General features: G+C 36.1%; 1 protein-coding gene across 2 annotated transcripts; it reads left to right on the top strand.

Moving 5' to 3' along the window:
* The first annotated feature begins 3127 nt into the window (after positions 1-3127).
* On the top strand, positions 3128-22822 carry LOC115411115 (inositol monophosphatase 1). Of its 2 annotated transcripts, none has more exons than XM_030123059.1 (9): positions 3128-3184; positions 3431-3616; positions 8020-8153; positions 11215-11319; positions 11562-11607; positions 11842-11950; positions 13991-14099; positions 19604-19755; positions 21177-22822. In XM_030123059.1, the coding sequence occupies exons 2-9, from the start codon at positions 3437-3439 to the stop codon at positions 21293-21295; spliced, it is 954 nt and encodes a 317-aa protein (XP_029978919.1). In that variant the 5' UTR covers positions 3128-3184; positions 3431-3436; the 3' UTR covers positions 21296-22822. The 2 variants fall into 2 exon arrangements, with proteins under 2 accessions (XP_029978919.1, XP_029978920.1); XM_030123060.1 differs by having other exon boundaries at positions 3146-3184; positions 3406-3616.
* The last annotated feature ends 16 nt before the right edge of the window (positions 22823-22838 follow it).

Below are 22838 nucleotides of genomic sequence, written 5' to 3'. Positions count from 1 at the left end.
CTTCTGGACTATCATAGATTTACATACTGGTCTCTGTCATGCACAGAGTAAATAGACCCCGGTTTGACTCTTGTCTGTTGGACCTGTATTGAAATGCATTTCCCACCTTTCATAAGACAAAGCTTACTGACATGCATTTAAAACATTCACAAAACCAGCATAATTTAATCGTGAAAAGATGATGTATACATGATCTTGGCTTGAGACCCACATAGACTGCTTAAACAAATATGTTAGACCACCACCCAGTGCAAGGTTTATGCCTCAGCTACCCCAAATTATTATTATTATTATATTTATTATTATATATTATATTATTATTATTATTATTCTGTTGATTGATATGATTCTGTTGGGTTTCTGTAAATTGACTTAGAGTCTGGTTTTGACCAACTCTATATATAAAATGTCAAGAGATAACTTTTTTTTTGGGATCTGGTGCTATATAAATAAAATTTTGATTGATTGAATGATTTAATTGGTTTTCCCCTGTAAGTCGCTTTGGAAAAAAGCGTCTGCCAAATGCGTAAACATAAACATATTATTATTATTATTATTATTATTATTATTATTATTATTATTATTTAGCTGCCCTAAATGAACAACATTAGTAATTACCAAAATCAATCAAAGATCAATCAAAAATCAAAGATAATGCAGTTTATTTTGTTCGCGGATGTTACAAGCTTTCTTTGTTCAGGAGATGATTTAAAAACGTTCATACAGAAAATAGAGAATGAGATGGTTCAACTCAAAAAATGGTTTGATATAAACAAATTATCTGTGAATTGGAATAAAACTAAGTTTATGGTGTTCACAAATAGAAAAAAGGAAGAACATGTTTCATTGTCTATTAATGGGGTTACGATTGAGAAGGTTTCAGAAATTCGTTTTTTGGGTGTAATAGTGGAGGATAAATTAACATAGAAGCCACATATTGCTTGTGTTAAAAAAAAAAAAAAGTGTCTAAAAATATTTCTGTATTGAGTAAAGCAAAATATGTGTTAGATTATAAAGCAATGAGAATTTTATATTGTTCACTTATTCTGCATTATTTGAGTTATTGTATTGAACTATGGGGCAACATATATGAGTAACACAAAGCCATTGTTTCTATTACACAAAAGAGCAATAAGAATCATGTATAATGTTAATTTCAGGGAACATACAAATGAGTTGTTTATTAAATCAGGATTGTTTAGGTTTAAAGAATTGGCTGAATTAAGGACATTGTTGATTGTGTTTAGAGCGAGAAACAGACTTTTGCTGCAAATTTGCAGAGATTATTTGTTTTAGTTTCCCAGGATGAAGAACATAGAAGGAGGTTTAATTTTAAACAGCAAAGGGTAAGGACTAATGTCAAGAAAATGTGTATTTGCGTTGTGGGTGTCAGAATGTGGAATTCTTTGGCAGTGGAAGAGAAGAGCTGTACAAATATTTTTCAGTTTAAGAGGTTGTATAAGGAAAGAATAGAGAAGCTTTATAAAAGCATGTAATGAAATAATTTCACTTATGGATGTTGGATTTGTTTTATTTGCATTGACTATCATGTAAACTGTTTACTGTAATAACTGTAAGGGCAACGTATCTGATGTAAGCAGATGTTTCAAGAAAAGGGCAGGTATTATAAATTTTCTTCATCCTGCTCCTTTCCAATCATTTAGATTGGAATGAATGAATAAAATGAAATGAAAAATGAAATGGAAAAAATAAATAAATAAATAAATAAATGAATAAATAAATAAATATATACGAGGGCTGTTCAATAAGTTCATGGCCTCACCCAGAAATACTGAGTAAAAATCAAATGCATTGGTCCGTGTCAATGGTGACGGGATAGTGATGCTTGAACATCGATGGACCAAGTGCATTGCTGTAAATGGAGATTATGTTGAAAAATAAAATATAAATTATCAGTCTGTGTTGTTCTGTTCTGGGTGAGGCCATGAACTTATTGAACAGCCCTCGTATATATACTGTATGTTTTGACAATGGTTAATACACCAGTGTGCAGAAGCTCTTTAACCGAAATTATCTTCTGTTATCTGTTTTACATAAAAAAATAAATAAATAAAAAAATATTAACCCTTTCATGCATAGTGGTCACTACAGTGCACAGCTGTTCTCTTGTATATTCATGGATTTTGTTGTTTTAGTTCCATATCAGCGAACACAGTGGACACTCACACTGCAAAAATCTAGATCTGACCAAGTGTATTTTTCCCATTTCTAGTCCAAATATCTCATCACACTTAAAATCAGACACAATCACCTAAAGTGTAACTTTTCAGTGAGATATAAGAACTGATTTTTAGACAATACATCTGGAAAATCTGATGTCAAGAAATCTTACCAAGATCATTTTCACTTGTTCCATTGGCAGATTTTCTTGCTTGAATTAAGCAAAAAAAAAAAAAAAAAAACGTTACTCTTTAGGTGATTATGTCTTATTTCAAGTGCGATGAGATATTTTTGACTAGAAATGAGAAAAATACACTTGGTAAGCTTTAGATTTTTGCAGTGCATGTACCATCCCATACAATGGAATGCATACCGTTACTGTAACTTTTCTGTTCTTGATAAAACTTGATCTGCACTAACATGTTTAAGTGTAAATCAATTACTTGTTATTGTTATTAAACTGTAATTAACAGGTTTTTGTTTTTGGTTTTTTTTTTATATTATATCCATGAAGTGAGTAATGACTAGTATTAGTGTATGTTAAAATGTGAGAAAACATCAGATTAGCAGCATTAAAAAAGTTTTTATTTAATAGTTTTCACACAATATATCAGTAAATACATGATTCTTTGCTTCAAAAATTAAACACATGGTATCCAGCTGACTGGACATTTTTGCAACTCCATAAAAAATAGGTTCATAAGAAAATTTTCAGTCACTTTATTTTTTTTCACGTCTAAAGAGGAATAAAAACACTCAGAAAAAAAAAAAATCTTGATTAAGGTTCTCATAATTCATGCATGAAAGGGTTAAAGCAAAATAAAACTGCTGGAAAGGAAAAAAAGTATCGTAGAAAAACCATAATACGTCTATGAGTTGTCTTCTAACCAATCAGAGGTTACGTTTTACATCAGGTGGTATCGATTTGGCCAATCAGAGCGGAAGTTGCCGTCAGTCCCACCTGCCAGACTTAAAGGCTTTAGAGGGGAATCATTCAGTTGAGGTAAGTTAGCTTTAGCCCTCACAAATGGATGCTGAAGCTCTTTATAGCATAATTTAGTCAGAAAAGCAGTGTTTCTTGGTAAAACGTGTAGTCGTTGTTGTAACCGAACTCGGCTACTTTGACTTTCGACTTTGTCTACACGAAAGCCGATTAGCATAAGGAGCTAATGTAGCTAACCCCTGTGCTCTGTTCTCTCCTGCTGTCTTACCTGTGGTGAACAGTGCAGAACCTGGGTTTCCTTGTCAGTCCTGTATGTCAGCTGGCTTGAATGCGACCTGCAGAATCAGAGTCTCGACAAACAGTGGCCCACATCTGTTACCGGCAAATAACTTCTCCCGACAGCCAGTGTCTGATATCAACCAGTGCAAGATGAGTGATCCTTGGCAGGAGTGCATGGACCACTGTGTGCAGGTCACCAAACAGGCTGGAAAGGTAAACAAAGCACAGTTTAAGGGCTTTTCTGTAACCAAGTTAAGTAGAGGTCACTATAGTTACGTTCGTTTTACACAGAGTACATCATAGTTAACCCATTCATGCATAGTGGTCACTCCAGTGGACAGTTATTCTCCAGCTGTTCTCTTATATATTCATGTGTTTTGTTGTTTTAGTTCCATATCAGCTTACACAGTGGACACTTATGCATCATCCCATACACTGACATTAATACCATTACTGTAACTTTCCTGTTCTTTTATCTAAATCAATTGTTAATTGTTATTAGACTGTGATTAACCTTTTCATGCATGAATTATGAGAACCTTAGTCAATATTTTTTTCTGGAGTGTTTTTATTCCTCTTTAGGCATGAAAAAAAAAAAGCGATTTAAAGTTTTTTTATGAACCTATTTTTCATGGAGTTACAAAAATGTCCACTCAGCTGGACACCATGCATTTAATTTTTGAAGCAAAGAAACATGTATTTAAAACTCATCATCAGAAAGCAATATACTGTGTGAAAACTATGAAATAAAAACATTTTTAATGCCACTAATCTGATGTTTTCTCACATTTTATCATACTCAAATACTAGTTGTTATTCATTTCATGAAGATAATATCCCCCTGAGACCCAGGAAATTGACAGTTTTAGCTTTTTTACACAAAAAAATGATCTTGTTTGGAAACTGCATAATGCAACAGTTTTTTTCAGATACATTTTTAAAATCATTTTTATTTATTGATTGATTTTTTTAATGGAATGTCCTTTGCAATGGACAGCATTTAAGGTAAACTGTCAAACTTTTGTCCCCTATAGAGGACAAAATGCATTGCTGGGTCTCAGGAAGGATATGCAAAACAAAAAAAAGCCAAAACTTTTGTTTCAGAAAACTGTTAATTACAGTCTAATAATAATTAGTAATTGATTTACACTGAAACATGTTACTGCAGATCAGGTTTATCAAGGACAGCAAAGTTACAAAAATTGTATGAATTGCAGTGTTTGAGATGATGCATAAGTGTCCACTGTGTTGGCTGATATGGAACTAAAACAACAAAATCCATGAATATACAAGAGAACAGCCGGAGAATAACTGTCCACTGTAGTGACCACTATGCATGAAAGGGTTAGTAGAGTTTGTATTTTTTTTTTTTAAACAAAAAGTTGTTGTTTTTTTGCATATTATCTGAGTGAGTAATAACTAGCATTATACAGGGTGGGGAAGCAAAATTTACAATGAACATTTAGTTGTTTTTTCTCAGCAGGCACTACGTCAATTGTTTTGAAACCAAACATATACTGATGTCATAATCATACCTAACACTATTATCCATACCTTTTCAGAAACTTTTGCCCATATGAGTAATCAGGAAAGCAAACGTCAAAGAGTGTGTGATTTGCTGAATGCACTCGTCACACCAAAGGAGATTTCAAAAATAGTTGGAGTGTCCATAAAGACTGTTTATAATGGAAAGAAGAGAATGACTATGAGCAAAACTATTACCAGAAAGTCTGGAAGATACTGTTAAAGAAGAATGGGAGAAGCTGTCACCCGAATATTTGAGGAACACTTGCGCAAGTTTTAGGAAGTGTGTGAAGGCAGTTATTGAGAAAGAAGGAGGACACATAGAATAAAAACATTTTCTATTATGTAAATTTTCTTGTGGCAAGTAAATTCTCATGACTTTCAATAAACTAATTGGTCACTATTGGTACACTGTCTTTCAATCCCTGCCTCAAAATATTGTAAATTTTGCTTCCGCACCCTGTAGTATGTTCAAATGTGAGAAAACATCAGATTAGCAGCCAGGAATGTGAAAATTTTAGCTTTTCTTCCATTAAACAATTGTCTTGATTGGAAACTGCATAATGCAACAGTTTTGTTTTTTTCTCCCAGATACATTTTTAAAAATTATTTTTATTTATTTTTTTCATGGAATGTCCTTTGCAATGGACAGCATTTTTTAAGTAAAACTGTCAAACTTTTGTCCCCTACAGAAAACAAAAATGCATTGCTGGGTCTCAGGAGGTTAAAAATACTTTATTTCATGGTTTTCACACAGTATGTCCGTAAATGCATGTTTCTTTGCTTAAAAACTTAAACGAACGGTGTTCAGCTGAGTGGACATTTTTATAGGGCCATGTAAAATAGGTTCATAAAAAAAAAAAAAAAATCAATCACATTATTTTTTCATGCCTACAGATGAATAAAAACACTCAGGAAGAAAAATCTTGATTAAGGTTCTTGTAATTCATGCATGAAAGGATTAAAGTACAAATAGATGAAGGGGATCTTAGATCAAAAATCACTTCAGATTTTGTATAATTCATTGATCTTACCCTATTTAAGTTACGTTTTGGAGGTATGGGGAAATACATATGCAAGTTCATTACAAAGACTTATTATACTGCAAAAAAGAGCAATAAGAATCGTTCACAATGTTGGTTTTCGTGAACATACAAATCCACTATTTTTACAATCTAAAACTTTAAAACTCATTGACCTTGTGGAATTCAAAACTATTTAAATAATGTATAAAGCAAAGAATAACTTACTGCCAGGCAATATTCAAGACATGTTTTGTGAAAGAGAGGGAGGCTATGATTTAAGGGGAAAGTTAAATTTAAAGATTCATAAAGTAAGCACTACGTTAAAAAGTTTTTGTATCACCATCTGTGGAGTAAAATTATGGAACAAATTGTGTGTGGAGATAAAACACATATCAAACATAATTCAGTTTAAAAAAGATATAAAGAAATGATTCTTGAGAGGTCCAGTATTTAATAATGACAATGAGGGCTGTTTGTTTATAGATAATGTTGTATTGAGAAATCTGCTGTAATTATTGAAGAAAATGATTGAATTGTTAAGTCTGTTTGTATGACTGTGCTGCCATGATCATATTGTTGTGTGTAATTCCGTTACTGCATTATGTATTTGTTGTGGTTCGATGCTAAAATTAGGAAAATTGTATTGTTTGATTCTTGTATCAAGTTAGTGATAAAGTTGTAAAAGCACTGAGGGGTAGGATTAAATAAGTTTATACTTCTTCCTATGCCTTTTCGACCATGCAAAATTCAGACTTGTATGTGCTTGATGATAGATTTTGTCCATTTAAATGTTTTATTTTGTTTTATTTTGTTTTATTTTGTTTCTTTGCATGTTCCAAATAAATAAATAAATCAAATCAAATGAAATTGCTACTGGACAGTTTAGAATATGTTAGTAATATCTGTTTTATTAGGGTAGGACAATATGGGCAAAAACAATGTGAACAGACCTGATTCTAACTATTAAACACATGTATATATTTTTGTGCCAACTTCCTGATAATTTTTCCTCCACATCGAACCTTTCCTAACTAGTTTATCCCTGTTTACTATTGTATCATCCAGTGCATTTTGCATTTTTCAGTGAAAATCAGGTTTTTTCCTATATTTCTCAGATCATATAAATGATCTTGAAAGCTCAGAGTAAAGGTTATTATATCTAAAGAGAGAAAACTGAAAAAAGTGACTTTTTCTGTGGAATACATCATTAACTGAACATCAAAGCTAGTGTGTACAGCTACTGTCATTTGTGTTTGGGGGTGAACTAGTGTTGCAGAACATGATGTTTCTGTTTTCACTACTGAGCCTCTGACTGTCCGTATAGATCTGATTCTGCTTAGAAAGTCCATTTGACCTTAATTATTTCAATGTGTTGATAATATTAGTGATTCAAGAGTTATTAAACACTTAACGTGAGTAGATGCTTTTGGTTGTTGTTTAGGTCTTTGAGGGTAAAACTATTTTCCTCTAATCTGAGTATGACAAAAATCTGACAAGCAGTGGACTATGTCAGAAATGTATGACAAATGAACACCATACATGTTGTAAAATCGGATTTCATTCTTAAGAATAGTGTATTTTTTTCTTATTTATTTTGTCAAACTCAGATTATCTGCATTCATCCACATTGTTTAGTATTGGTCTAAACATCTTAAACTTACTAAAATTCTATCTAGAAGATTATATAATGCACACCTCCTGTTGTTTGTTGTTATCCTGGTAAGTGTCTGAAGATAGCTGGATGACATCTTCAAATACTTGAGATGCTTGGCGGTGTAAAATGTGTTCCCTCCTACACAAATCCCCTTCTATTGAGGTGTGTAATTGAAATTCAGTGCCGCCCTCCTGATCGGATTGTTGAAACTTGTTTGGCATGTGAATGTCTTTGCCTGCATCCATTCACAATGAACCAAGTACTTAAGACAGGACATACTCTGTATAGTTTGGAACTGAGACAGACCACAGCATGTAGTAATACTCGACACATTAGTCTAATTACAGTAGCAGATGTAGCCAGTCATCCAAAAAATCCCTCTGCTGAATTTGTTGTCATTTTGCCTCTGCCAGATGATCCATGAGGCACTCCAGAAGGACATTGCCATCATGCAGAAGAGCTCACCAGTTGACCTCGTGACCGAGACGGACCAGAAAGTGGAACAGCTCATTATATCCTCCATCAAGGAAAAGTACCCCACTCACAGGTGCTCTGCTTCACCGACCAACACGAACAAGAGAAGCTGGAAATGCACTGCGCAGTCACTTGAAACTCTTAGAAGAATGTTTTATCAAGGCCCATTAGTTTATATTATCTTTTATCATCAGAAATAATAATTGCAAATTTTGTTAATAATTCTGGACTTAACTTCTCTACAACCCCAAATGCGAAAGTGATACTAACATACGACTAATTAACACAATGTATTTCACATATTTATCATTTATTAATATACACATCATGCCTGACGTTCAAGCTTGTAACACATTCCCAAAAGTTGGGACGGGGTAATTTAGGACGAGTAAAGTGTTCAGATAATTAGATCACAGTGCGAGTTAAAACAGATGATGTGAATAGATGATTGTTGTCATGATTTGGTGCAAAAGCTAAGTCTGACCTTTTAGGATCAAGGATGCGCAGAGGATTGTTGGTCTGTTAACAAGTACTGTATGTGAGGATATTATTGAAATATTTAAAAGAATAGTGAAAGAATGGATTTTGGATATTAAACCTTCTACAGCGCAGAACAGAATTACATCTGCACCTTAACTTTAATCAGCAAATTTATGTCAAGCACTATAATACAAACTTACATGAACAAAGCCCAGAAAGAAACCCAATGTCACAGGTGTCAAACGTGCAGCCCGGGGACCAAATCTGGCCCGTCAAAGGCTCCAGTCCGGCCCTTGGGATTAATTTATGAAATGCAAAAATTACACTAAGATGTTAACAGTCATTGTAGTTCAGGTTCCATATTCAGACCAATTCAATCTCATTTGGGCAGGACCAGTAAAATGCTATCAAAAGAACATATAAATAATGACAACTCCAAATTTTGCTCTTTGCAAATGTAAATATTTTCATGTATTTACACTAAAACAATGTATAATTTCGCAAAAAATGTGAATAACCTGAACAAATATGAACAACCTGAAATGTCTTAAGAGAAGTAAGTGTAATTTTAATAAGATTCTGCCTGTTACTAAATGTTCTGTGTATTTGTACAGGGTGTCCCATAAGTCTCCATACATAGGAGACATAATACATGTGGTTCTAACATGTATTTCTTTATATTTCTTCTTTATAGTTCTTCAGCAGTGGAGGACACCCATTGAAATGTGTTCCCGACAAAATGGCAGTCATATAGAGCATATTATATAAATAAAAATGGTTTATGTCAAGAAACGTTTATTTTTCCTGTGTATGGAGACTTATGGGACACCCTGTAGATCCACTGTGATCTGTAAGTTATAATGCACATGTGTAAATGATAAACTGAGGCAGAATATTGCTAAAATTGCACTTATTTTTTCAGTTTGTTCATGTTATTCACATCTTTTGAAAGGATAGTTTGTAGATGTAAACCTTTTCATAATGTTAATTGACTTTTTACGCTCTAAAACAAAGAGAAAAGTTTGGAGTTGACATTATTTATATATATGATTATGTTATTATTTTACTGGTTTGGCCCACTTCAGATCAAATTAAGCCGAATGTGGCCCCTGAACTAAAATGAGTTTGACACCCCAGCCCTATGTTAACTGAGTCCTGGGATGGACCCTCACTCAGAGAAGAAGAAGAAGAAGAAGAAGAAGAAGAAGAAGAAGAAGAAGAAGAAGAAGAAGAAGAAGAAGAAGAAGAAGAAGAAGAAAAGAAGAAGAAGAAGAAGAAGAAGAAGAAGAAGAAGAAGAAGAAGAAGAAGAAGAAGAAGAAGAAGAAGAAGAAGAAGAAGAAAGAAGAAGAAGAAGAAGAAGAAGAAGAAGAAGAAGAAGAAGAAGAAGAAGAAAATGCTTGAATTTCAATATTGTGTTTTCAAGGTCTGAAAAGTGCTCGAATTTTAGTTTAAGCGCTTGCAATTCTAACTCTGTGATATGATTTCTTTATTTTTAATATTAACTCTGCCAGGTTAAATGTCAAGCCAAAGCTACTTATAGAGACGTGATGGGCTACATTTTGAAAAATAAAACTTTATGTCAAAAAATAAAATTAGCGGGTGTTCTCAGGTCGACTCCAGGTACATGTTTATCTTAATCTTTACCTCGGTGCGAGTGTGTCTGAAGAACACCAAATAGCTTTCCCTTGTTTGGATCAAACTTATGTGTTCTCCTTTTAATTTTGAAAGTTTTTGCCATTATGAAACATAATTTTGGATGTTTAAATGTAGACCCCAGTGATAAGGTTTTTAAAATGACCCTTAAAAGTGCCTGAGTTTGACAGAGGAGGAGGAAGAAGAAGAAATATCAGTTCAAAGGTCGTTGTGACTTCTGTGATTATTGCTGAAAGTCACATTGACATTTACAAGCGACACCAGGTGCTTTCAATACGACGTCTTTTCCAGGGACGCCCATGCATATTTGAGCAACACGATGACGACCCACATTACAAAATCCTGGCTGAGTAAAAAGAGGATACAGATGCTGGACTGACCTGATGCAGTTGGAATTGTACCCAATAAAGAATGAATGACACATCTTAAAACAAAAAGTCTTACAATGAAGCCCTTGCGTTGTTGCACTCTGTAAGACTTATTTGCAGGACGAATGAAACACCTGAAACACTTCATCGCTTTCTCTCTGCTGCCTTTTTTAATGTCTTTAAGTGAAAAGACATGGCAACAATCCAAAGTGGTAAATGTTTTGTCAAAACACATTTCAATAACCAATGTAGAAATAGGTGTTCACACTGGGGGGAACAAAACAAAACAAGTTACATGTGTGTTAATATTGTGTTTTGTTTTCAAAGATAATGTACTAATCAATGGTTTCAGGTCGAATTTTAATATACTGTGTTGATTTCTTCTGATTTGGGGTTGTAAAAGAGACATTATCGGGCTTATTCTTTGTAGTAGTGCTCATCCAGGCAAAAGAATATAATTATATTTGTATATAAATCACATATTACATGCTCTAGTAGCAAACGGAATGTAAACTGAGCCCTCAGACAACTGCAAGTGCAATAATATCCTTAAAGTTACAGCCGACATGATGGTATCGATGCATGAAATTGACACATTTTTGATTTTCTCTTTTTATTTTTCTGCGTTCAAGCTTTATAGGTGAGGAGTCCGTAGCAGCAGGAGCCCCCAGTGTCCTAACCGACAATCCCACTTGGATCATTGACCCCATCGACGGCACCACCAACTTCGTCCACAGGTACTGGCTGCTGCACGGCCCATTAAAAAACCCGATGCTATACTGGATGTGTTTTATCCCTGTCTCTCCTTAACTATTTTTATCTTTTAATTAGGTTCTTGCCTACGACGCCCTCTCTGTCAGGGAAAATTAGACCGCCTCGATGAAACTGAACTTATAATAGAAATCGATTGAGGTTTTAATCTAAAGCGATCTTTTTTTTAATACATACGTGTTTAACGATGTGGATTTCTTGTGCGCAGGTTCCCATTCGTGTCTGTGTCAATCGGCTTCACTGTCAACAAAGAGGTAGGCGTTACAGCTTGTGAATCAGATTGTTTTTTTCATGTTGTAGAAGCACATGACACTGTAATGAGATAATTATAAGAAATGTTAATAATGTAATTAGCCCAGTAACCCAGTGAACAGCTCATGAGCTCTGGATTTCCCTTTAAACGCTCTTGTTTTAGGCCCTTCTATTCTTAGCCTTCTTCCTCCACACAGCATTAGTCATCTGTGTTTTCTGTGCTGCACCTTTATCAGATAGAGTTCGGCATTGTCTACAGCTGCATCGAGGACAAATTGTATACAGCACGGAAAGGGAAAGGAGCCTTCTGCAACGGCCTGCCGATTAAAGTGTCTGGACAAGACGGTGAATATTCTCATATCCAGTACTCAGACTTGTGTGTTGCAGTATCAGTAAATCCACCAGGTGGAGACAAAACCCCATAGCTTATACCAAGGGTGTCAGACTCTTCTTAGTTCAGGGGCCACATTCCAGCCAAATATGGTCTCAAGTGGGTCTGAAGTAGTAAAATAATAACAGTGAAAAAAGTAAAATTACATCAAGGAAATGCTTACATCTACAAAGTTTCCTCAAAAATCGGAATAACACGAACAACCAGAAATATCTTAACCCATAAAGTCCCAGCACTACTTTTAGTTTTTTCCTCTATATTTAACATTTCTTCATTTATTGTAATGTATTCTCTTTACTTTGTGGTTTTCCAGTAAAAATCAAGTATTTTTCTATATTTAATTCACTGATCATGTAGCTCGGGGTGTCCAATCCTGGTCCTCGAGGGCCCTTATCCTGCCTGTTTTAGATAGCACACCTAACGGTCATTATCAGGCTTCTGCAGAGCTTGAAGATAGGCTTATCATTTGAATCAGGTGTGTTGGAAGAGGGACACATCTAAAACATGCATGCCCTTGAGGACCAGGATTGGATACCCCTGATGTAGATGTTCATAAAAGCTCACATTAAAGTTGAAAGTTATTATTACAGAAGCAGAGAAAACTGAAAAAAAAGTGTTTTTTTTTTTTTTCAGTCCATCCCCTCATTAACTGATCATAAACCCAGTGTATTCATTGACTGTCATTGATCCAACTTCATGGGTTTTACTGTTGAGTCAATGTTGTAGAAGATGATGGTGTTTCCACGGTAACTACAGAGCCTCTGAACGTCCAAATGAGTCATATCTGATGACCATGAAAAAATGACAAACTGTATTTTACACCAATTATTTACATGCATTAATCAGATTAGTGGATCAACAGGTATTAAACAGTTTAGATCAGTACATGGTTTTGGTCATCGGTGAATGTTTGGGTCTTCATGGGTTAAACGAAATCACAATTTTAAGAATATTCTCAGTTAACCATTTAGGCTACACAAGTATATTACAACTTACCGATCTACAAATACTTAAAATATTTAGTAAAATTTAGACTATTGTTAAAATTGCACTTACTGCTCTTTAGATATTTCAGGTTGTTTATATTTGTTTAACTAATTCACATTTTTTGTAAAAGAATACTTTGGAAACATAAACATTTTCATGCAGTTTGACTTTTTTAACCTAAAACAAAGCAAATAATTTGTGGTTGTCATTATTTAGAGGTTATGATATTACAATAGTATTTTACTGGTCTGATCCACTTTGGATCATATTGGTCTGTATGTGGAACCTGAACTAAAGTGATTTTAAAAGCCTTGATTGTTCATATCTTCAGTGTAATTTTTGCATTTCAAGGGGCATTTCTGGTTGGCCACTTTTTATATATATAACTGTATCTCCACAGAGTCTGTCTTAACCCGTAAAGACCCAAACAGCCACTGGTGACCTAAACCATCTATGGATCTAAAATGTTTAATACCTGTTGATCCATTAATCCTATCAATACATGTAAATAATGGGTATAAAGTGCAGTTTGTCATCTTTTCATGGTCATCAGATATGACCCATTTGGACTTTCAGAGGCTCTGTAGTTACCATGGAAACACCGTCATCTTCTACAACATTGGTTCACCAGTAAAATCATGGAATTTGATCAGTGGATGCTTGTTTTCATATTTAGTTAATGATGTATTTAGTGGAAAATGTCACTTTTTGCTCATTTTTTCCTGATTTGATTGAATAATTTTTGCATTTACTCTGAGCTTTTATGAACCTGTACATGACCAGTAAATTAAATATAGGAAAATACCTGATTTTCATTGAAAACCGTCAAATGCAAAGGATGATATTATGATAAATGGTGACAAATGACTCGGGAAAGACAAAAAAATATCATTTGGATATTGTGACAAAAATAGCTGTGGGTCTTTAAGGGTTAAACAGGATTTTTTTTGCTGACATCTTTTGTTTGTTTGTTTGTTTGTTTGTTTGTTTGTTTGTTTTACCCAAAGACATCAGCAAGTCTCTGGTACTGACAGAAATGGGTTTCAAGAAGAATCCAGAAGTTTTCAAAACTATGATGGACAACATGAAGAAGATCCTCACTATCCCTGTTCATGGGTAGATATGAAAACATCAGAAACACACACTAACACAGAACCAGCAAGGCCTTTAGAGGATAATAAAACACAAATAAGGTTTTAAACATAATGGATTTGATGGTTAAAAAACTAAGATGTATGACCTTCAGTAGAATTAAATACTGAACGGTCATAAATAATATATAAAATACTTATTACTTTAGGACCAATGTCTACTTGCAGCTTGAGTTCTGTTGTGCAAATAAGCGCTGCCACTAAGAATGTCACAGAGTTTCACAGAGCAGGTTACTTGTCTTCTTTTGGTTCTTGCCACAATACTTTGTAATAAAAAAGGAAGTTTAATTTGATCGTGAAGACAGCTTCTTACAAAACAGTCACTTGAAACAACTTGTGGTTAAATTTATGTTGGGAGCAAAATTGAGTCTTCTCATGTTGACTTGCATAAACACAGCAGGTAAACCTTTTTGTTTTTTTAAAGAATATTTGAGCTCTCTACTTCAAATGAATGTCTTTTTATGGTTATGACATGTATTTATGTTGGTGTGTAAAAATCATATTATCACACAATTCAACAACATGGCAGACAGAATCATTCTTATTCATGTATACAATATGCGTATGTTAATAGTGAAGTGTGACAGCACTGTGCTTCACAAAAAAAGAACTTGTATACTTTTTAGGGGCCCAGAATTTACATTTTGTAGTCATTACAGATGGAGGATTTGAGGATTTTATCATTCTTTCATGCAGTGTTATAGAATAAGTACAAGGTTCTCTGCATTTTACCCTAATACACACACCTAGCATCAGGAGCCGTGTGTGGGGAACAGTTAACTCTGGATCTTCACCAGTACCAGGGTTAAGGACACTGATTGAATTAATCATATATATATACACACACCTGTTTTCTAATGTTCACAACTTTAACAGAATGTGACTCATCATGTATAAAACCGAATAACGCTAAAGTAATCCCTCCATCTGCAGTGCAAACTGTGAACCTGCAGGCCTTTATACCCCTCATTCTTCATACTGTAGTCTGCTTTACTGTTTTCACTACATTTTGAAGTTGTCCTCATGTCTCACTGTCCATCTAACCTGTACAGCTAAAATCACTGTGAACACTAGACTTGCACCAATTAATCACCCATGCTTGGAAATTGGCTGATTTTCATGTGATCGGCCATGACCTGTGACTGGCCGATCACCCTGAAATTGTCCGATTTTGAGTGCAGGTCAAATTCCTGCTGTGCCGCAGGGTGGGTTCCAGATAGTCATGTATGAGGTGGCAATCTGGAATGTGAAGGTGTGTGTGTGTGTGTGGGGTGTTCCGTGTGCGTACATACCTCACACTTAGTATGCACACACCATACGACTGTACAAAGTGAAAGTGAAACTTAAGACGCTTTACTAATTCCTCCAGTCCCCCACTGTTGTGTACCTCATTTTCTGTTTTCCTACCTTCGCAAACTTTCATTTGACGGGGCAGGACGTTTGTTTAAGGGGGTATTACCCACTCTTGTCCCCCCCTCTAGAACCGGGCCCAGCCAGGCCTACGATAATAATCGTATTTGTACAATAATTTACCTTCTGTACGATGTATGATCAATAAAAAAAAAAAAATCCCATAATGTACCATAATTTGACCCCTTCAGTACACGATAAAATTAATTAATTACCAAACACAAACAGGATACGGATTAAGGATGTAAACAAATAATCAACTATCAGTTAATTGTCGATAAGAATTTGCTCGATTAAATTACAAAAATTGTCAGTTACTTGGCCTTTTCCACAGCGGTATATGTGGTGTTGACAGTAGGGGGTGCCACTGCCTAGAGTAGGCTTCATCACTGAGGTTGAATATTGGGGTGGGGGGGGTGGTGGGGGGGGGGGGGGGGGGTGGTTGTCCACCTGTCCCACACCTGTCTGAAGGCTGCCGGCTTGTCCACACTTCAACGCCGCGGCACAGATAGGTGATCATTGAACCGGATTGTGGCGTTGATGTGTTAGAACCATCTCTTTGTCGCACATGCTGGGGGTTACCTGGTTGTGGGAGCTGTGCACCCCCGCCCAAATACGCGCACATACTGTATGTGGGGTTGGTATCGGTCTGGTCCCGGATGGAGCGTTTTCCCTGGAGGTCGGTCTAGTCCACGGTCATCTGGACTATCTGGTCAGTGAGACAGAAGTTGAAAGCATCCTCCAGGCTCCTGATCCAGGCCACAGTTTATAGATGAGTTTCATGTGACATACTCATACATTAAGTCTTGGAGGCGGAAGTCACACCGAGTTCGTAGCGTGTTAAACGATGGACCTGCTAGACTCCTGTGTGCCGTTTATTACTTAGCTTTCACCAAATATAAATTACGCAGAAAGACCGCTGGGTTCCATTGGTGGCAGCAGGTGTTCCGTTCTGCCGACCACTGTTTATAGTTATTACCGCGGTTAGCGTAGCTTTTCAGTATAGTTAACCTGTGTGTCTGTTGTGCTTAGCGGCGTGGAAAAAAAGAATTGTCATCATGTGGTACGGTGATGAAGACCCCTTTAAACCTACCAGGAGGGCTTCCCCTGGCCTATCACCCTACAGAGACAGAGTGATGGTGGATCTTCCTGCTCCCTTTGCTGGCGATGGCAGCCAGAGTTTCCTCAGCTGGAAGTGGCAGTCGGAGCTACGGCAGGTGACACCTGTGAGTTCAGTTGGAGCTGGTGACAATACTCCCCACCCGTCTGTGACAGTCTGCTTTTCTTCTATGGGACAGCCTTCCCGATGCGGTCAAGTCAAATTATGCAGCCGTGAAAGAGAAGATGGGATCGGCTTTTGGACAGAGACAGTTAATGGACTGTTTTAGAGCTAACATATCGGCTCGTTCACCAGTTCCGGGGGAGAGCCTGGAGGTGTACGCGACTGATGTGACTGGTAGCTGGTACTGGTGTTTTTGCCTCCGAGTTGCGCGCGCATCCCTGTTGTTAGTAAACATTGAAACTCATCTATAATGTATGTCGGTCACCCCGGTGTCCACGGAACAATAGCAGGGGTGGGGTGGGGGTGTGGTGGCATGGCATCTCCACGCTCCTGGAGATCCATCCCCCGTGCTGAAATCTCACTCCATCGTGTCAGGTAATGATGCAAAGTCAGAAATGCCCATTTCTTGTAAACCGCCCCTTGTTAGACCCATTTATCTTTTTTTAATTTCTCTGCAGAATTTCTTTAGTTCTCCATAAATGTCATTGCCTGTTTGTATCCAATGGTACAATAAATCAATCATTAAGGAATATGACATGCTGTTTTCATGACGTATATAAACAATATTTAGCTTTTAGTCTTACAGACCCTATTGAAAGAGAAATTCAGGTTCACAGGAAAATCGGCACTTACCAATTAATCGTTAATCGATCGACAAGGTCAACCAACTAATCATCATCATCTTTATTTGCAGACTTGGGAGTCCATTTAAAAACAAACAAACAAGCAATCAACAAATAGAATAAATTTGAATGATTAATGAATTAATCAATCATTTGCATCCCTAATACAGATCCTTTGCATAGTGCTGCACTCGTTTTTCTTCATCCTTTCACGTGCTTCTCTACTCATGAGGCAGGACCTTGATTCAGCCCAAAGCATGTAGAAGTTGTGAATGTATAAATAGTGTTCTGGTCCATTCAGTGCAGGGGTTCAACTTGTGCTCCACATATGTAGAGACGCTTGATTTTTTCCAAGGTTCTGTTCGATTATTTAAAAGTAAAACTAGGTTGCAGCGTGTACTATGTACAGTCTATGAGAAGATGTTACTAAAGTAGATGGTCTGAACCATGTCAGAATAAAAATTGAGCCTGTATGATAATTTTCAGCTGCTGGTACGAGACGGGACTCACTAAAAACCAGGCGTTTCAATCAATGCACCTGCTTTTATACAGAAAACCTGGCACCTTTTTGCACACTTATCTTCTATTTTTAAAATAAATGTTCTGATAGGAAAGTTACTCTGCGATGTCTTGTGTGTTGTGTTTGGAGAAAATGACATCAGAATCAGCCAAAAGTGGTATCGGCCATCCAAGCACCCTGCAAATCAGAAATCTGGATTGGGCCAAAAAATTGTAATCAGTGCAAGTTTAGTGAACATGTCAAAAATTGACTTGCTAAAATAATAATATATCCAAAAGGTCAAAGGTCATGACCACTGTGACAGTACGTTTTGCACTTATTTGACACCATATTCATGACAGACAACTTATTTCTCACTGGAAATGATCGACTGGAGTCACCCATGTCGGTATAATGACAGTATAGCATAAAGTACATGCACCATATTAAATTCTTACAAGTTCTTCTCTGCAGATATTTTATGAATATATATATTATATATATTTATAATATATTTCTTTTACAGTATTTATGGTAATTTTTAAGCAACTTTTCTTCTTGAGAAGTATTTTAGTGACTTTGTGACCCTGTTGTGTATTTTTAGGTCTCTTTTGTTGTTCATCCTAGTGTAATTTGTTGTCTTACTCTCTGAAAAGTGTTAAACCAAGTAAACTTTACTCATTTATTAGCTCACATAGCCCCAATAGGTCATGAGCTATAGTGAAGGCGCTGTGTCCGGCAGCGGCGTCTTTGTTAGCAATTTCTTCAAACACGTTCTCTCACGAAACTACTGGTTGGATTAATTTCAAATTTTTTATGAATCTTTCTTTGGACAATGTTAGACCGCAGTTTTGAGATTTAGATTTTTGAATTTTTGACGAATTTGTGAAATATTAAACGTTTGCCTTTACTTATAATAGGTCATGTTTTGATGGTTTATAACATGTAAATGTGTCCAGATATCAGTATAGTTACTAATGGGCACCGATAGGAAGTCATTTATGGATTTTCATTTGGGTCCATGACCTTTGACCTTGAGTGACCTTGAATGTGTCAAACTCAAGGTCACCAATGTCTAGGTTTCAACAGTCTTCTCCAAAACTACTGATCTGATTCATTTTAAATTTAATATGTATCTTCCTTGGGACAACGTCTATAAAGTCTGCTCATAGTTTGGAAATATTTAGATTTTTGGAATTTTTGATGAATTTTTGAATTATTAAAAATTTGCCTTTACTTATAATAGTCCATATTTTGATGGTTTATAACATGTAAATGGTCACAGATATCAATATAGTTACTATTGAGCACTGATAATAAGCCATATACGGACTTTCATTTCAATTAGTTGAGTTCTCCTCCAGTGAAAGTACCACCCACTTCTAGTGGGACATTGATCCCCTGCATCAACACCACAGGACTCTAACATAGAGACTTAACCGGACAACCTCGCAATTTCAAGTGGGTATTGATTCATGATAGAACATGTCAGAGAGATACAGGTACATTGGTCCTGCTTTTTTATTGGCCAGTGAATGTGGCATTAAACTTAATTCTAAGTATTAATAAAAAGCTTTGTGAACTCTGTTAAACTTGGTCTAAACCCTGTAGAAGTGAAGTGTGTGTCACAGCAGAAATCCTGTTTCCATCCACAGAATCCGCTCTCCGGGCAGCGCCGCCGTCAACATGTGTCTGGTGGCGTGTGGCTCAGCTGACGCATACTATCACATGGGCATCCACTGCTGGGACATGGCTGGCGGGGCGGCAGTTGTTACAGAAGCTGGAGGAGTTATCATGGATATTTCGGGTGAGTTACTGAGATGACTTGAGCTCTACAAACACCACTTCTGCTCAACTTTTCAAAGGCTGCTGAGTCACTGGGTGAAATGACGGAAGCGGCAGCAGCAGGGTGACTGAATTGTGGAAAAACAGTGTGATTGCTGTAGGAGATTGCTTTACAGAACAAAGCAGTGAGAACAGACCGCTGTTCTTTCGGTGCAAACACATTATTAATGTTTATGAATTATTTATCATTACTAATTCTTGTTGTTATTGGATTTTCTTCTTCATCTGCACACAGCTGCATGTGAAACACACTAAAAGATGACAAGCTGGCAGCTGGTGGCTTTGTACTTGAAACAGGAAGCAGCGCAACTTTGGAAATATGATCTTGAATTTGGCCTGAACTTCTACTGAAAACACTGCTGGCCTTAGTTTGAGGGAACTAAGGAACCCATCTTCTAGAAATGCACATTCGACAATTGCCACTACTTCCAAAAGAGCAACTACATTAGAGTTTTGTGAACATACTGCAACGACATTTTAAAAACGTAGGAAAGACCTTATCCAGTAAAACCAAATGTAACTTTTCGGTAATTTCAGCGGGTACAACAACAGCTAGTTGAGTCATTCTAAGACGTTGGAAAACATCAGAAACTCCACAGATGAAAGAATGGGTTTGTGCAATGACTGAAACTGCATCCTATGAATCTATGCTTAGTAGTGATGTGACGTTCACAAACGAATCAAATCTTTTGAACAGCTCTTTGAAATGAATGATGGGAACCAAGTCTTTGTAAAGAGCCGTTCTTTTTTGTTTTGTTTTTGTTTTGTTTTGTTTTGTTTTAAGGAGGGAGTGTCCGATTGCCTGTCGATTTACCAACATACTGTTCTTGTTCTGAGAATTGCATTACAGTTCAGGTATTTAAGTAATTGCAGTGATTAATCACTGTTGTTTTGTGCAATTTTTTCTGTATGTTTAGTAAAATAAGTGATGACAGAGAGAAGGGGGTGACCCTTTGGGACATGTTTTGGGATTACATGAAAGTAGCTAGGTCTGTATGTAAGAATGTATGAGTACATGTACAGGTGTGTGTGTGTCTATACAGATATTTACTAGTTGATATTATGTACTCACCTTCTTTTGTATCTGCTGCCTGTCTTTTTTTATGTATTTTATTTTTGAACTTTTATGTTTATGAGATAATGAGTATGTTGAGTCTGTCGCCAGAGTTAATTGTTAATTATATACTACCTGTTCTTGTATGGAGAAACATATTAAGTTTGCCATGTACCAAGCCTATGAAAAGTTCAATAAAAAAACAACATAGGAAAGAAGCAATAGAGGGGACAAAGTGTCACATGATAATTTAGTTTACTGTCACTGATGAAAAACAAATCTGATGGTCCTCTTAAATTTGTCACGGTTGACATTGTCCTCTCTTTCAGGCGGTCCATTTGATCTGATGTCTCGGAGGCTGATTGTCGCCAGCAGCAGAGCCATAGCGGAACGGATTGTGAAAGAAATAACGCCGTTTCCTGTTGGTAGAGATGATACTGCAGCCTAACCCACCCCCCCATCCAGCCTTGACACATAATGTACCGTATTTAAACACTGCTTTTATGTGTGACAGTGGTTGGTTGCACCAGCTATACCTAAGGTTTTCTCTTCAGTATTTTTAATGTAGGTAGTTTAGTGTAAAACTGTGTCTATATTTGGTTGCACCTCTTCAGACCTGAGGTGCAACCAAACAAAATGTTGTCACATAAATGATGTTTTTATTGTGACCAGTTAGTGAAAGGCAGTGTAGCCTTTATGCTGGTTTTTAATGAAGTTTGGAAGTCATTGTATCTGACATGGGTCGAAGAACTGCCAAGAAATATACAAGATAGATAGATAGATAGATAGATAGATAGATAGATAGATAGATAGATAGATAGATAGATAGATAGATAGATAGATAGATAGATAGATCCCACAGTGAGCAATTCCAGCATCATGATGATCATCGTACAGTATAAAAAATGGGACCAATAGCCCTGTATCTCACCGTCATGTTCTATCAAGCATCAATAATAACTTGAGTTTTTGAGGTTGTCAAAATCATAAAAAATAAAAAAAATCTAAATTTCTCCAAACTGAGCTAACTTTGTAGACGTTGTGCCGAGGAAGCTACATATAAAATCTGAAATGAATCCGACTACCGGTTTCAGAGAAGAAGCTTTAAATCTAGACATTGGTGACCTTGAGTTTGGTCCTTCAAGGTCACTCAAGGAAGACATGATCACCACAGTAATATAAGAGAAGAAGAATAAGAGTTTGACCCTTCAAGGTCACTCAGTGTCAAAGGTCATGGACCCAAATGAAACTCCATATATGACTTCCTATCAGTGCTCAGTAGTAATAATATTGATATTTGTAACCATTTCCATGTTATAAACCATCAAAATATGGTCCATTATAAGTGAAGGCAAATTTTGAACCATATCAAATTTTATTTATACAGTGCCAAAATATACAAACGTTATCTCATGACACTTTACATATAGAGCCGGTTGGAACCAAACTCTGAAGCCAATTTACAGAAACCCAACAGAATCCTCCAGGAGCAAACACTTGAAATATTTCAAAGATTCGTCAAAAATTCAAAACTCAGAGTATCTCAAAACTGTGAACAAGCTTTGTAGATATTGTCTCAAGGAAATTGCATAAAATGTTTTAAAATTAATCCAACCAGTAGTTTCGTCAGAGAAGATGTTTGACGAAATTGCAAATGAAGACGACGCCGGATGCTTTCACTACATAAAAACTATAAAATGGGTTTAAAAACGTTAAAAGAGTTCAACTTCCACAGCGGGTGGATTTTTTGTTGGCCTCTTCTGACTCTGCAATAGTATGATACCAGAGTTTCAACAAAGCCAGGTGACATGCAGAGGAGCGACGAATAAAATAACGTAAAAGACAGAACGAGACAAAGTGATGAAAAAAATGCAACTCGCTGAAAATGACAAATCAGAGAAATGTTGTAACAAGACAAAAATGAGGACATAAAACGAACACAGACAAATACAAAATGACGTGTGACAAGATAAAACAACATAAAGACGAGT

The sequence above is a fragment of the Sphaeramia orbicularis genome, chromosome 20, assembly GCF_902148855.1.
Source record: "Sphaeramia orbicularis chromosome 20, fSphaOr1.1, whole genome shotgun sequence".
NCBI lineage: Eukaryota > Metazoa > Chordata > Actinopteri > Kurtiformes > Apogonidae > Sphaeramia > Sphaeramia orbicularis.
The sequence above is the reverse complement of the archived record's forward strand: the minus strand, read 5'-3'. Positions and strand labels throughout refer to the sequence as shown.